Source organism: Hibiscus syriacus, unplaced genomic scaffold (assembly GCF_006381635.1).
Source record: "Hibiscus syriacus cultivar Baekdansim isolate YM2019G1 unplaced genomic scaffold, ASM638163v2 tig00111105_pilon, whole genome shotgun sequence".
Taxonomy (NCBI): Eukaryota; Viridiplantae; Streptophyta; class Magnoliopsida; order Malvales; family Malvaceae; genus Hibiscus; species Hibiscus syriacus.
In genome coordinates, this window is record NW_024062987.1 from 1,408,750 (window position 1) to 1,420,565 (window position 11,816).

The following is an 11,816-nucleotide window of genomic DNA, read 5'->3' on the forward strand; positions in this document are numbered from 1 at the left end:
TAGCCGGGATAACCGTATCTTATTGAAATTTCCTAGTTGGGGTATTTAATTATCAGCATGATATCATTAGTCAATAGTTGGAGTTTCATTGTTTTGTTTATTTATTTTTTTAAATGTAAGATAATTTTTAGAAGCATAAATAAAACATAAAGAGTTGATCTGTGGCAACAATTAATTGTTGAAAACAAAATTAAACATTACTTGAAACATCCCCAGAAAAGACAATTTGGGAACAGAGTAACAAGCCTCAATATAGGCTTGAAGGAAAGAACAAGAGACAAGGAAACCTTGAAATTCTAATTTAGACTCTAAAAGCAAATTTTAAATATGAAGGTTAAATTTTTTAATTTTTACGTTTGAGTTCAAGAGTACCTTTAAATATATTTTTTTTTCTTTCTAAAAATTATTGGTTTAGTGTTGTTTATGACTCAAACACTTTTAATAATTTTAACATTAAGTAACGGTGAAATGGTTAGTTTTTTTAAAGGATTGAATCTTGGAAGTTCTTAAATGAAATATGGTTTTAGTTTAAAATGGACTGAAACTTGAAAATAATTGTTTATAAATTATATTTTGCATCCAACGAGATTGATAATGGAATGTTACAACTTCATAATGAGTTGAAATGTATTTCGTATAAAGAATCGTACCCATAACTAGTACGATTGGAATATTGAATGCATGTGATTTCATCCCAGTGATGCTCATAGGAGGATTATTACCATTGGTCTGATATTGCTATGTTTTTCCCAGTTCCATTGAATAACTATAAATGGAATCAACTCTAGAGTAAGCATGCAATTTCAATGAAACTCCTGGAAACATTATGTTATGGGAAAATATAGAGATACGAGCTACCCCCGGGTGCTTGAGAAGAAGAAGGCCCCAAAAATGGTAAAATGGTAATATTTTGGAGGCAAGTGAATATAAAATGATGAGATTGTAAACACTGGGAACAGCAGGTAAATCATATATGAAGATGCAGTGTTTTCACCAGAATGTCATGTTTCAGGGTCTTCCTTCTTTGTTGTTTACTGCCTGTCTATCGTCTCCCTTCAATTTCATCACTCAATCTCTTTTACAACGTTGAATAGACTTGTCAAAAATTTCAAATTTCCTTGAAAAATCCCAGTTTAATTGATGGAACTATGCTGCTTCAACTATTACCCTTGTGCCTCAACAAATCTATAGGTGTATTAGTTTTAAGGCTTTAAAGGCTTTTTTCTGTTGAATTGTCTAACCTCTTCAAAGTTATTTAAGATCAATTCCGTCGTATCATTAAAAAATTCGTTAAAAATCAGTATTTTACATGTAATTTAACTTTTAATTTTTTAATTTTTGTTTTTTCGAAAAAAATAAGATTCATACATTTTTAAGAATCGAATGATTTAGGATTTAAAGTTTAGGCGACAAAGGGTTATCGATAGTAGAGATCTAACGATAGGGGGTTAGATGTTTGATGACGATTATAATGGTTGACTGCGATAAGGGATTTTGGGATTAAAAACTTGGGTATGAGGATTTAAGGATTGAAGGTTTATGAATATTTACATATTTAAGTTTAGGGATTTATATGATTGGGGTGACAACAAGAGAATGACCAACAATGGACGTTCGGGACGGTGGTGACCAGTTGTGCTAATAGGCTTTGGGACGAAGAATTATGGAGATTTAGGTATTTAAATTTAGGGATATATGGGGTTGAGGTGATGACAAGGGGATGATCGAGAATGGTGGTCAGAAAATGAGTGGACGGGCGTTTAATGACGACGTTGGTTGTTGACGACAACAATGAGTCTTGGGATTATGAATTTTAGTGTTTTTTTGTATTTTAGAGAAATTTAGTTTTCTTTTAAACAATAATAGTATTTAATTTTTAAATAAAATTTTAAAAACGCATAAATGTAACATATGTCATGTTTTGAGTGGCTGATAAATTTTTTTATGACCATGATTGATTTGATCTTAAAATGATAACTTTGAAAAATATTAGGTACTTGTTTTAATCCAATAATAATTTTAAACACTTAAATTTAACAAGAAGTATAGTCAGAGCACTTAATTTTTGATTAATCATAATTTTAATTTTACCATTTTTAGAAGAATTAAATCATAATTTCATCATCTAGTAGTACCAAATGTAATTTAACAATATATTAACTTAAAATTGTATGATTTACAGAAGGATCTAAGAATAGTTTTACCATTTTTAAGAGGACGATGGTGCATGGACGTGAACAGAGAGAGAGAGAGGGAGAGCTGGCAGCCATTGTTTATTTGTTTTATGGTATGCTATGAAGGACAAGAAACAAAACATAAACATCACAATCATCCACACTAACTACAACAAAACTCCCAAACCCCAAACAAACTGCCATTACACAGTTTCTGAGTCTAATCAATCTCTTCTTCACAAATGGAAACATAAAGAGAATCCCACACCCATTTTGTTATTTTTTTTAACCATCTTTAGCCGTCTCTAAACTCGGTCAAAACACAAGCTACTTTTCCTCTTCGATTTCTGCTTCCTTCTTTGTCTTATTCTCATCCATGATAAACACCCTCCATCTTGTTTAACTCCTTCTTTTGTTTCTTCATTCTCCCTTGTTTTCCCCTCTTCAACCTGCAATTCTTACATCAAATATCATACTCTGTTATATACATACATACATATATATATATATTATAAGATTGTTCACTTATGCAAAAAGAGATTTGCATTGGATATGATGATTTGGTCTGTTCTGCCATTGAAAAGACTGCGTTTGGTGGAAAAAATGCAGGCTTGTTGAGCCAAATCCAATTGGATCGCGTGTACTTATCAATCTTAAGAGGGACCAATAAAGATATTATTAGTTTTCCCTCACACTGTAAGGCCACACAATTCAATTATTTTCCTGCAGTAAAACAGGCTAGTTTCTAGACTTTAGGGACCAAATAATCTTTACAGTCCCCCACAGTGCAACAATGTCACTGTTCAGACAATCAAGCAATCTTGCAAACAGGCCGCATTAAGGTAAGGGGACATGTAAGACTAATCAAAACAGCTTTATGGAACACACGATTTGGATTGCTAGGAGAAGCAGAGTTTGCATGTATTACATGAAAATTTGCAAGCCTTTGAGCTAGCAGGGTGTGAATCGCTGCACTGGTTTTATGTTCTGTAATAATAAGTTAACTCTTTTGAAGAAATGGGTTTTTCTTTTTTTTTTCTTTTTGTCCTTTGATTTTAAAAGTTACCTCAAAAGGGGAAAATTGAAAATGAAAGTATAAGTCAACAGTCGGAAAAAAATGGTATGAGCATGTTAAAGCAAAAGCCTTAATTATGTTTCTTGGGGCAGAAAATAGAAACATACATTTTCATCAGCTTTCGATTTCGTGTTGGAATCGGTCGAGTCTCCGGTTTCCGTCCCGCGACTCTTCAATGCTCGGTCTAAGATCGAAGGGGTCGAAGCAGGGCTAAGGCTGTCCGAACTGAGATCAGGGGGTGTGCTTTGAGTTCCCACGTCTCGAGTCGAGCTCCCAGCCTTCTTTTCTGCACACTCGAAAACATCATTGGATGAATGAAAACAAAGCGTTTTCTTTTTTTAATTTCGGACACGGACCTGGAAACTGAAGTGTCCTGGAAGACTTGGTTGCAATATGACAGGATGAATGGGAGTAAACAAGAGGAGCAGACATGGTGATTCGGTTTGTAAAGTTCCGAAACGACCTTCCACTTAGTGTCTTTGCAGATAAACATTCCATTGGAACCTCCCCTGAAAGAGGGTTGCAAATGTATTTCTCTGCTTCGTTCCACTTGGAGTTCAGAGCAAACTCCTCTGGTGACAAACATTCCCAAGTATTGTACACTGTTCTTGCCTGCAGTGCTGCAAAAAATAAAACCCAACACAAGGGAAAAAAACACTTGAATTTGAACAGTTCAGAAATCAAACAACTATGGTGTCGACAATCACCTTTAAGAGCTGTTGTAAAAGAGTATGTTGAAGGGTCAATCTCATCTGTAAAAGAAAAAACAAACCATGGGAAAACATTTAGAACAAAACCGGACACAGAACCAGGCTATTGCATGGGAGAGGATTGTACCTTTCAAAGAATATCCAGGAGATGAAGCAGTGCTATAAATGTTTATATTTGATCTAAAAGACCTCGAATCCTCTCTGAAACTCCGGATATACGACCCCGAATATCGTCTCGAAGCGGTGTTTTCGTGGCTGATTCGAGCCTTGACGCTCCATTCCCGCAGACTGAACTCTGGTTCATCATACCTACAAGAAGATTGTTCCATGGCACATGCCATGAGAATGAGAGCAATGACCCTGAAGTGAAAGGCTTCTAAGAGTTGTGTAAATTTCAAAATCTGTGGCTGCCACTTCTGCAGATACCTCTGCTTGGAATCTTTTTTTTAGCAGACTTTCAAATGTGAAAAAGCTACCTTTTTTGTTGAACTCCAATTGAAAATTTAAAGGCTGCTTTCAAAGTGTCTTCTTCTTTTAACCATGCCCCCATATTTCATATTCATAAGCTAAAACAATTTTACTTGATTATATCCTTGTTGTACAAGTAAAAAGTGATAAAGCCGAAAGCAGTAGAAAAGAACATAACAACAACACAACCCAACAAAAGTGAAAATGGTACTCATCATAATCTCATGCCAACCCTACACTCCTATGTCATGTGGACACCAAATGATCAAGGGGTTACATTATTTGGATTCGAGGGTGAATCTAAGATATAAATATGTTAGTAAAAAATACTTCTGAAAAATAATATTGTTAGCATTGATAATAAAAAAATATTATGTTACAGAAAAACGTTAATGTCTTAGAACTAATTGTCTAGCATTATAGTGGACATTGTCCCTCAAGGTTAATATATCCTTCCAAACTTTGTACACATGAAGTGAGGAAATGAAATCGGAACACTGATTTTCACAAAGTGGAGCAGGCCGCCGTGTGTTTCCTTTTGTTGTATTGCTGAAAATAGGTAGGGCAGATAGACTTAATGTGCTGCAGTATGAATTGACATTACAATTAACATGGAATTTGATGTTGATTTAGCTCCAACTCGAGTTAAACTGCACTTTTCTGAAATACAGTATGTGTTCAACTTTAACCCAAAGACACCAGATAAACCCACATCATACCCCTTATTTTGATGGATGGATCATCAGAGATTTTCTGCATACATAAAGACTCGAACTCGAGACCTTACTTTAGCGATATAAAGTTGCTTACCACTTGAATCAACCCATGTTGGTTAGCTTTTTTATATATTTAAATACTTCTTAGATCTTTGTAAATTTTAAAATTAAATTGTGATCTCTAATTTCTAAATTTTAAATGGATGTCTTAATAATTAGACTCTGACATCCTATTCTATTATTATTATTATTCACCAGTAAAGTTTTTTTCCCAATAGTTCCTTTGATGACAAAAGCATAAGCAATTATTAAGTGAAGGGCATGAGAACATTTAATGAGATCTGTTACCAAGAAAACAGAGGGTTGTCAACCTCAACAACTCCAACTCCTCATATAATGCAATACCTAGTTGTGGTCCATGGAAGCAAAGGATATGGTGCCCGAAACAACTCTCATCAACAAGAATCACAGGCATGGACAACAGGACATCATGGGCCAATGGTTGGGGTCCCTCAAATTGGAACACTTGTGAAAGTTAGGTTCTTGTATTGGGTCTGATGGATGGATGGATGGACAACATGAATCATTCAAACTTCAAATGTTTAAAATGCCCTTAAATATCCTTTTCCCCTCCATTCATTCTGGGATCATTTCGCTCCATGTAATTAGGGTATGAATTAGAAGGTGAAAGATACAGGTATTATCAAGCCTGCTTCACACGGACAAGACAATAGCGGGATGTGTTGGGTTGTTTTCGAGTGGGCTGTTTGGAGAGAGGGGGAGGGCCGAGGAGTATGCATGTGCAATGACATGTGCTTGTCATCCTCATTAAAACAAAAGTTAAAATGAAAACTGGGAAGGCTTGTCGTGACCATCACTTTTGTCTGGTTTGTATGGATTTTCCTTGTTCTCATATGTAATAGGGTAAGAGAAGATAAGATAGTAGGTTACCCCAGCACCAGGTTGAGAGCAGTTTTCGTAAAAAACCTCCGAATTATGAAATGCCCTCCGTGGGACTCGATCCCACGATCTCAAGATTAAGAACCTTGTGCTCTACCAACTGAGCTGGATAGTCATCTCTTTGTATAGAATGTACGTTTCACTGAAAGGCCGAGGTTCTCACCCCCACACACCGTGTTGTTGGTGTTCTTTTCTCCATTTGCTTCATTTAATCTTTAAGAATAGATTTAAGGACGACAATAAATTTTATGTTATGAGTACGAATTTATAAAAATTTTAAGGTATCATAAACTTATAAATTTTAAGTGTTGAAAATAGATTTAAAAAAATACAAAAAAATCTAAAATATATACGAATTTTAAGATCTTAGGTAGCAGTCCATCGCTCGATGATTCACTGACAAGTTTTATCATTGATTAAAGATCAATCCATGATTAAGACTAAACCATGGTTAATATCTGGATTGAGATTGTGCATTCATGGTCCTGCACAGAGACGTAATTGAGCTTGAGTAGACGAGAGACTTATCCAGAACCCATCATCGATTAAGAAATTTAAATATAATTAAAATTATTATTCCTATAAGTCAATAATGACACAAGCGACAAGAAATCATGGACTTCAAATTTAATATCACATTTCAACTCAAGTTTTCTTCGTATTAATCTAAATTCAATCTTATATTATCGTACTTTTTTTATTTTATTTTCTTAACTTTTATTCCGAATCTTGATTTAATATCAACATTTGAAGTTTTTGAGTTTATCGAAGTTGATTGTTGTTCAATTGTTTATCAAATCCTTTTAACTATACCAAAGACAATTGTATTTGTTGAAAAAAGTTTTTTAAAATTTATATTGTTGAAAACTTACTGATCATCAATGTTATAAGAAGGATTGAATCGTTTAACAATTTTATGAATTGAGGAAAATATGTTTTACTATATTGACGTATATACTATTATTAGTGATTTTTTACTATTGAAATGCTCTTATAAATTGTTTTGTGTGAATAGTTAAATATTTAATAAAATTTCTTGATCTTTTTTATTTAAAATTTAATATGTTTAATAGATAATTTATTAAACAAAATAAAAAATATATAATTTATAAGAAAACTAATTTTTATTTATTTCTAAAATTCATTTTTAATCATTATTATTAGAGACTTAATTTTTAAGCTTTTGTGGTATGAAAGTTTCATATTTTAGTAAAATATTTTGTGTCCAAACTTTTCTAAATCTCAAGTGGGGGTTCAATTTTGAATGAATATTTTTTTGATCTATGGGTGACTATAAAATAATATATATTCAAAATACTCTTAATTTGGTTGACAATGAATGGTCAAACATTTCTGACTTACGAACTGTTTGAATTTATAATCTCAAAGAACTAAAATATTCATTTAACTACTGAGATGATTTGATTCGTGCGTTTTGATGAATAATTTGACCATGAGATAGGCTTATTTTCGGTAGCGATGAAATTGCACATTTATTGGGTACTAAGCTTGCTACAATTTTCTCATGAACTAACACACTTTTTTTTAATAACTATCGGTATCCGATTTATTAATAGACTAATTCGGATTAGTTACGGTAGAGATTATGATGAGCCTCCCAACCCAGTTTACTACAATTGTTAGGATTCAAACTCCTCATCTTATTTAAAAAATCTAGTACATCATCTCACCAGACTAACTGATTTTTGGTATGAACTAACACACTTTATAATATTATACAAAAATTTTAATTTAACATATTATACATATAATTTAAAAAAAATAAAAAAAAAATTAAAGGTTGACCAAAATGTTGTGTAAATTCGGTAATTATTGCAGGAGGAAAAGGAATACAAAATGGAACAGAAAAAGGAAACCCCGTGAGGCTGTAATATTGAAATAGTGTGGCGAAACAACAGGAGAGATCAAGCGCCGTCCCAATCCCATCATCTAATCAAACCGATCCCAAAGCCATACAGCCGTAAAGAGAAAATAAAAGGGAAAAAAGGAAATGAGGAACCCAATCTCAGTCTCAGAGCAAACATCCACAAGAAACGAGAAAGGAAACAAGACAACTCCTTGTTGCAGCAAGGTAGGGCTGAAAAGGGGGCCATGGACCCCCGAAGAAGACGATTTATTAACCGCTTACATCAAGAAAGAAGGAGAAGGCCGATGGCGGACTCTTCCAAAGCTGGCCGGACTCCTCCGCTGCGGAAAAAGCTGTCGCCTCCGTTGGATGAACTACCTCCGACCCTCCGTCAAGCGAGGTCAGATCACCCCCGACGAAGAGGATCTCATTCTTCGCCTTCACCGCCTTCTTGGCAATCGGTACATTTTCCTGCTCTACACATTTATTTTTAATGAATTTCACTTCTAGGGTTTCTTTCGGGATTCTCGAATCCTTTAGCAGAGCCAGTTTCCAAACATCATCATCATCATAGGGGTTATAGGTTTAGGGTTTCAGTATTTCGAGCTTTCAACTCGATTTTGTTCGAATCCAAATCTCCTGATTTATCAATTTACTGGGCAGATGGTCGCTTATAGCTGGAAGAATACCAGGGCGTACAGACAATGAGATTAAGAACTACTGGAACACACACCTGAGTAAAAAGTTGATCTGCCAAGGCATAGATCCAAGGACCCACAAGCCTTTAAACCCTAACCACTCACCAAGCCATCTCAAAGCTCCTTCATCCTCCAAAAATCATGTATCCGCTACTGGCACAATCCCTAACCCGGATATTAAGCATGCAGCACCTTCTTCCAGCGGAGATCAAATCACGGCTGCTGGCAAAGAAAATGAGTATTCCCAGAATCATAATCAAACTGATGACGCACTAACAGTCGATGGATTCACCGGTCTGCTCAATGGTGAAGGTTGTGGATTAGAAATGAGAAGCAGCAACAGCAACCAAAACCAAGGGATTATAACAAGCAACGAGGAAGATGATGAGGACATAAATTGCTGCAACGATGATGTCCTCTCTTCCTTTCTCAACTCATTGATAAACGAAGATGCTTTTGCCAACCAGAATCCCATGCTACAGCTGACCAATGGAGTTACACAAGCCGATCATGCATTGGTTCCAATCACACCATCAACTTTTCGCCTTGGCCAGGACTGTGATTTAAACCAAAATGACTCCGAGAGGGTTAATGATCGTCATCTCAACTAGCTCTCCCCAACCCTCAGCTTGCCTTGCACTATGAAAATCAATACAACTGCAGAAGATAAAGAAAATGTTATAGGGCTTGGTTATTATTTTATGTATGTTGATAGTCTATTATCGTTCCACTTAATTCCTCATCCTATGTGTGTTTTGTAATCAAAGATAAGTGGGAACAATGCACTGATTTGAACTTATGTCGACATTGTGTGTGATGTGTTTTTCATTTAGCTGATCAATATATTATTTAAGCTTATTTGATTAATCTTCCTTTGATTTCTCAACTTTTAGTTCCATCAATTATCTATAACGTTCACAATTCCCACTCTACGTATGGAAAGACTAACAACTCTAATTTTTACTATTTTTTGCGTTAAATTTGTCGATAGCTAACTCGATTATTTTTTCCAATACATTTTAGAACAGCTATATTGGTGGAACAATTAGTTATTCTAATAAAAGTACCAACGAAGCTAAAGAATCCTTAGTTTTTAGGTCAAACAATATCATGAAGAAAATTATTAACTTAGAAGCAAATAAAACATATACATTGCATACATATTGCAACCAGTGGAAGATTTAGAAATTAAAAATGGGATCCAAAATTTTAATGATCTATTATAAAAATTTTGATTATGCAAATTTTCTTATTTTTTTATTTTCATTAACAAATTAAACTAAATTTAAAATTTTTTTCAAAATAATGGGTGTGCAGTGGCTACCTAGGGAGCCACATACATCCACCCCTGATTGCAACATATCTATGCTTCTCATTATGTATACCTTAGTACCATTTTTATGAAGCACCTAAGGTTTTCACATGTATATATTAGTCTTTAACACGTGCATAACGATTCCTCAAATCACACACACATACATAATGTGGAGAAACTAATACAAAGTTTGCTAGCTAGATATCTATAATATACATGAGTAGTCTTTAACACATGCATAATGATTCCTCAAAAAAGAAAAAAAATACACACGCACATACACATACGTAATATGGAGGAAATAATACAAACTTTGCTTGATATCTGAAATATAAATGAAAAAGCTTTTTTATTTTATTGAAACAGTGTGCTAGAAAATTCTTGAAACTTAACCCTTTATCAACGTTTAGGAGATTTGCAGGAGTGGATGAAAACACTTGTAATCTTTTTCAAGGCAAGTTACATATTATTCAAATGAGAATGTTTTAACTCGAACTAATGAGATCGTGCAGGTCTCTCGAGGAAAACAAATTTCATGCACGTGTTTCAGAGATTAAGATAAAAAAAAAGTCATTTGCAATTGTCTTCGTCACCAGCTGTATGCATGGGTTCCACATCATTCAAATTTTTATGGTTTTGGATATATAGACTGTTAAAGAAAAGGAATTGAGTTGCTACAAAGATAAGGAATTGAGTTATGGTTTCAGAGAATGATGTACTTGTACATGAAAATAAATCGGTAATAATAATAAATCATTTGAATGCGCATAAAAGCAAAACAGCAAAGGAAGTAGAAGATGGGTAAATAAATAGTGAATACCGATCTGCATGCTGAGGACTGAAAGAGAAGAGAAGCAATGTTCATCCCTACAGTAATGCCTCGCCTTCTCACTCCTCCGTGCTCAGTGTAGTATTTGATTTATTGTTGCTGCTTCACATTTATTCAAAAACAATATATTATTAACATATTTTAAGTTAATCTCTATCCATAATAACACGATTTTATGGAAAATGAGAAATGGCTAAAACTTTAAAGTAAAACATACTTTAATAATAGAAATAATTGTATGGGAGGTCCCCAAATTATGACCCTCGCTTTAAATTAGTATTTAAACTTTAAAATATTTCATATCAATCTTCAAACTATGACACTTATTCTAAATTAGTCCATAATATTAAAAAATTCTATGTCAGTCCTTAAACTATAAATATCATTCCATTTTGATCCGTATGTTAACGTGTCATTAACTCTACTAATTAAAAAAATATTTTATTTTTTAAGGTCTTGAAAATTGAACTCATGATCTTCTAACAGATTCTCAAACCTTAAAAAATATATTAATTTTTTCATGTCACGTGTTCAATTCTTTTTACCTTCAAAAAGAGATTGATTTTTTAATCAATAGAGTTAACGACACGTTTAACATAAGAATAAAAATAGTATGATACTAATAGTTTAAGGACTGATATAAAATATTTTAAAGTTTAGGAACCAATTTAAAATGAGTGTCATAGTTTGGGATTGATATATAATATTTTAAATTTTAAATGTTAAATACCAATTTGAACAAGAATCATAGTTTGGGGGACCTCTTGTGTAGTTAGCTCCTAATAATATTGAGAAGTGAAGTAGAGCTGGGCATATAATAAGGCTTCAACTTTGAAGATCTCAACTCATAGGTGGGCTTTTGCTTCATTCCCTACTTTCTTCACAACAAACAACCCAGTCCAAAGTGCTTTCTATTTGGGGTTTATTTTATTTGTAAAATAAAAAATAAAAGCTTTTGTTTTTGTGAGGGTTAAAATATGTATTATTGCATTAATCTACAAATG

The 11,816-nt window shown here is 33.7% G+C and overlaps 2 protein-coding genes across 3 annotated transcripts; one reads left to right on the plus strand and one right to left on the minus strand.

Moving 5' to 3' along the window:
* Positions 1-2,246: 2,246 nt before the first annotated feature.
* On the minus strand, positions 2,247-4,457 carry LOC120153981. The gene is made up of 5 exons (XM_039165837.1): positions 4,087-4,457; positions 3,957-4,001; positions 3,606-3,869; positions 3,357-3,535; positions 2,247-2,623 (listed from the first exon to the last, which is right to left on the minus strand). Exons 1-5 carry the CDS (start codon positions 4,298-4,300, stop codon positions 2,480-2,482), a joined length of 846 nt encoding a protein of 281 aa, XP_039021768.1. The 5' UTR covers positions 4,301-4,457; the 3' UTR covers positions 2,247-2,479.
* Positions 4,458-8,023: 3,566 nt separating this feature from the next.
* LOC120153936 (transcription repressor MYB5-like) lies at positions 8,024-9,535 on the plus strand. Of its 2 annotated transcripts, XM_039165797.1 has the most exons (3): positions 8,025-8,158; positions 8,189-8,431; positions 8,634-9,535. In XM_039165797.1, exons 1-3 carry the CDS (start codon positions 8,115-8,117, stop codon positions 9,277-9,279), a joined length of 933 nt encoding a protein of 310 aa, XP_039021728.1. In that variant the 5' UTR covers positions 8,025-8,114; the 3' UTR covers positions 9,280-9,535. The 2 variants fall into 2 exon arrangements, with proteins under 2 accessions (XP_039021727.1, XP_039021728.1); XM_039165796.1 differs by having other exon boundaries at positions 8,024-8,431.
* Positions 9,536-11,816: the final 2,281 nt, after the last annotated feature.

Bases quoted from the DNA above. Each gene is read 5' to 3' on its own strand.
- LOC120153936 (XM_039165796.1), top strand. From the start codon at position 8,115: ATGAGGAACCCAATCTCAGTCTCAGAGCAAACATCCACAAGAAACGAG. The intron at 8,432-8,633 runs GTACATTTTCCT...TTTACTGGGCAG, and splicing joins CACCGCCTTCTTGGCAATCG to ATGGTCGCTTATAGCTGGAA.
- LOC120153981 (XM_039165837.1), bottom strand. From the start codon at position 4,300: ATGGCATGTGCCATGGAACAATCTTCTTGTAGGTATGATGAACCAGAG. The intron at 3,870-3,956 runs GTGATTGTCGAC...TATTTTTTGCAG, and splicing joins TTTTACAACAGCTCTTAAAG to CACTGCAGGCAAGAACAGTG. The intron at 2,624-3,356 runs GTATGTTTCTAT...TAAGAATTGCAG, and splicing joins AATCGAAAGCTGATGAAAAT to GTTGAAGAGGGGAAAACAAG.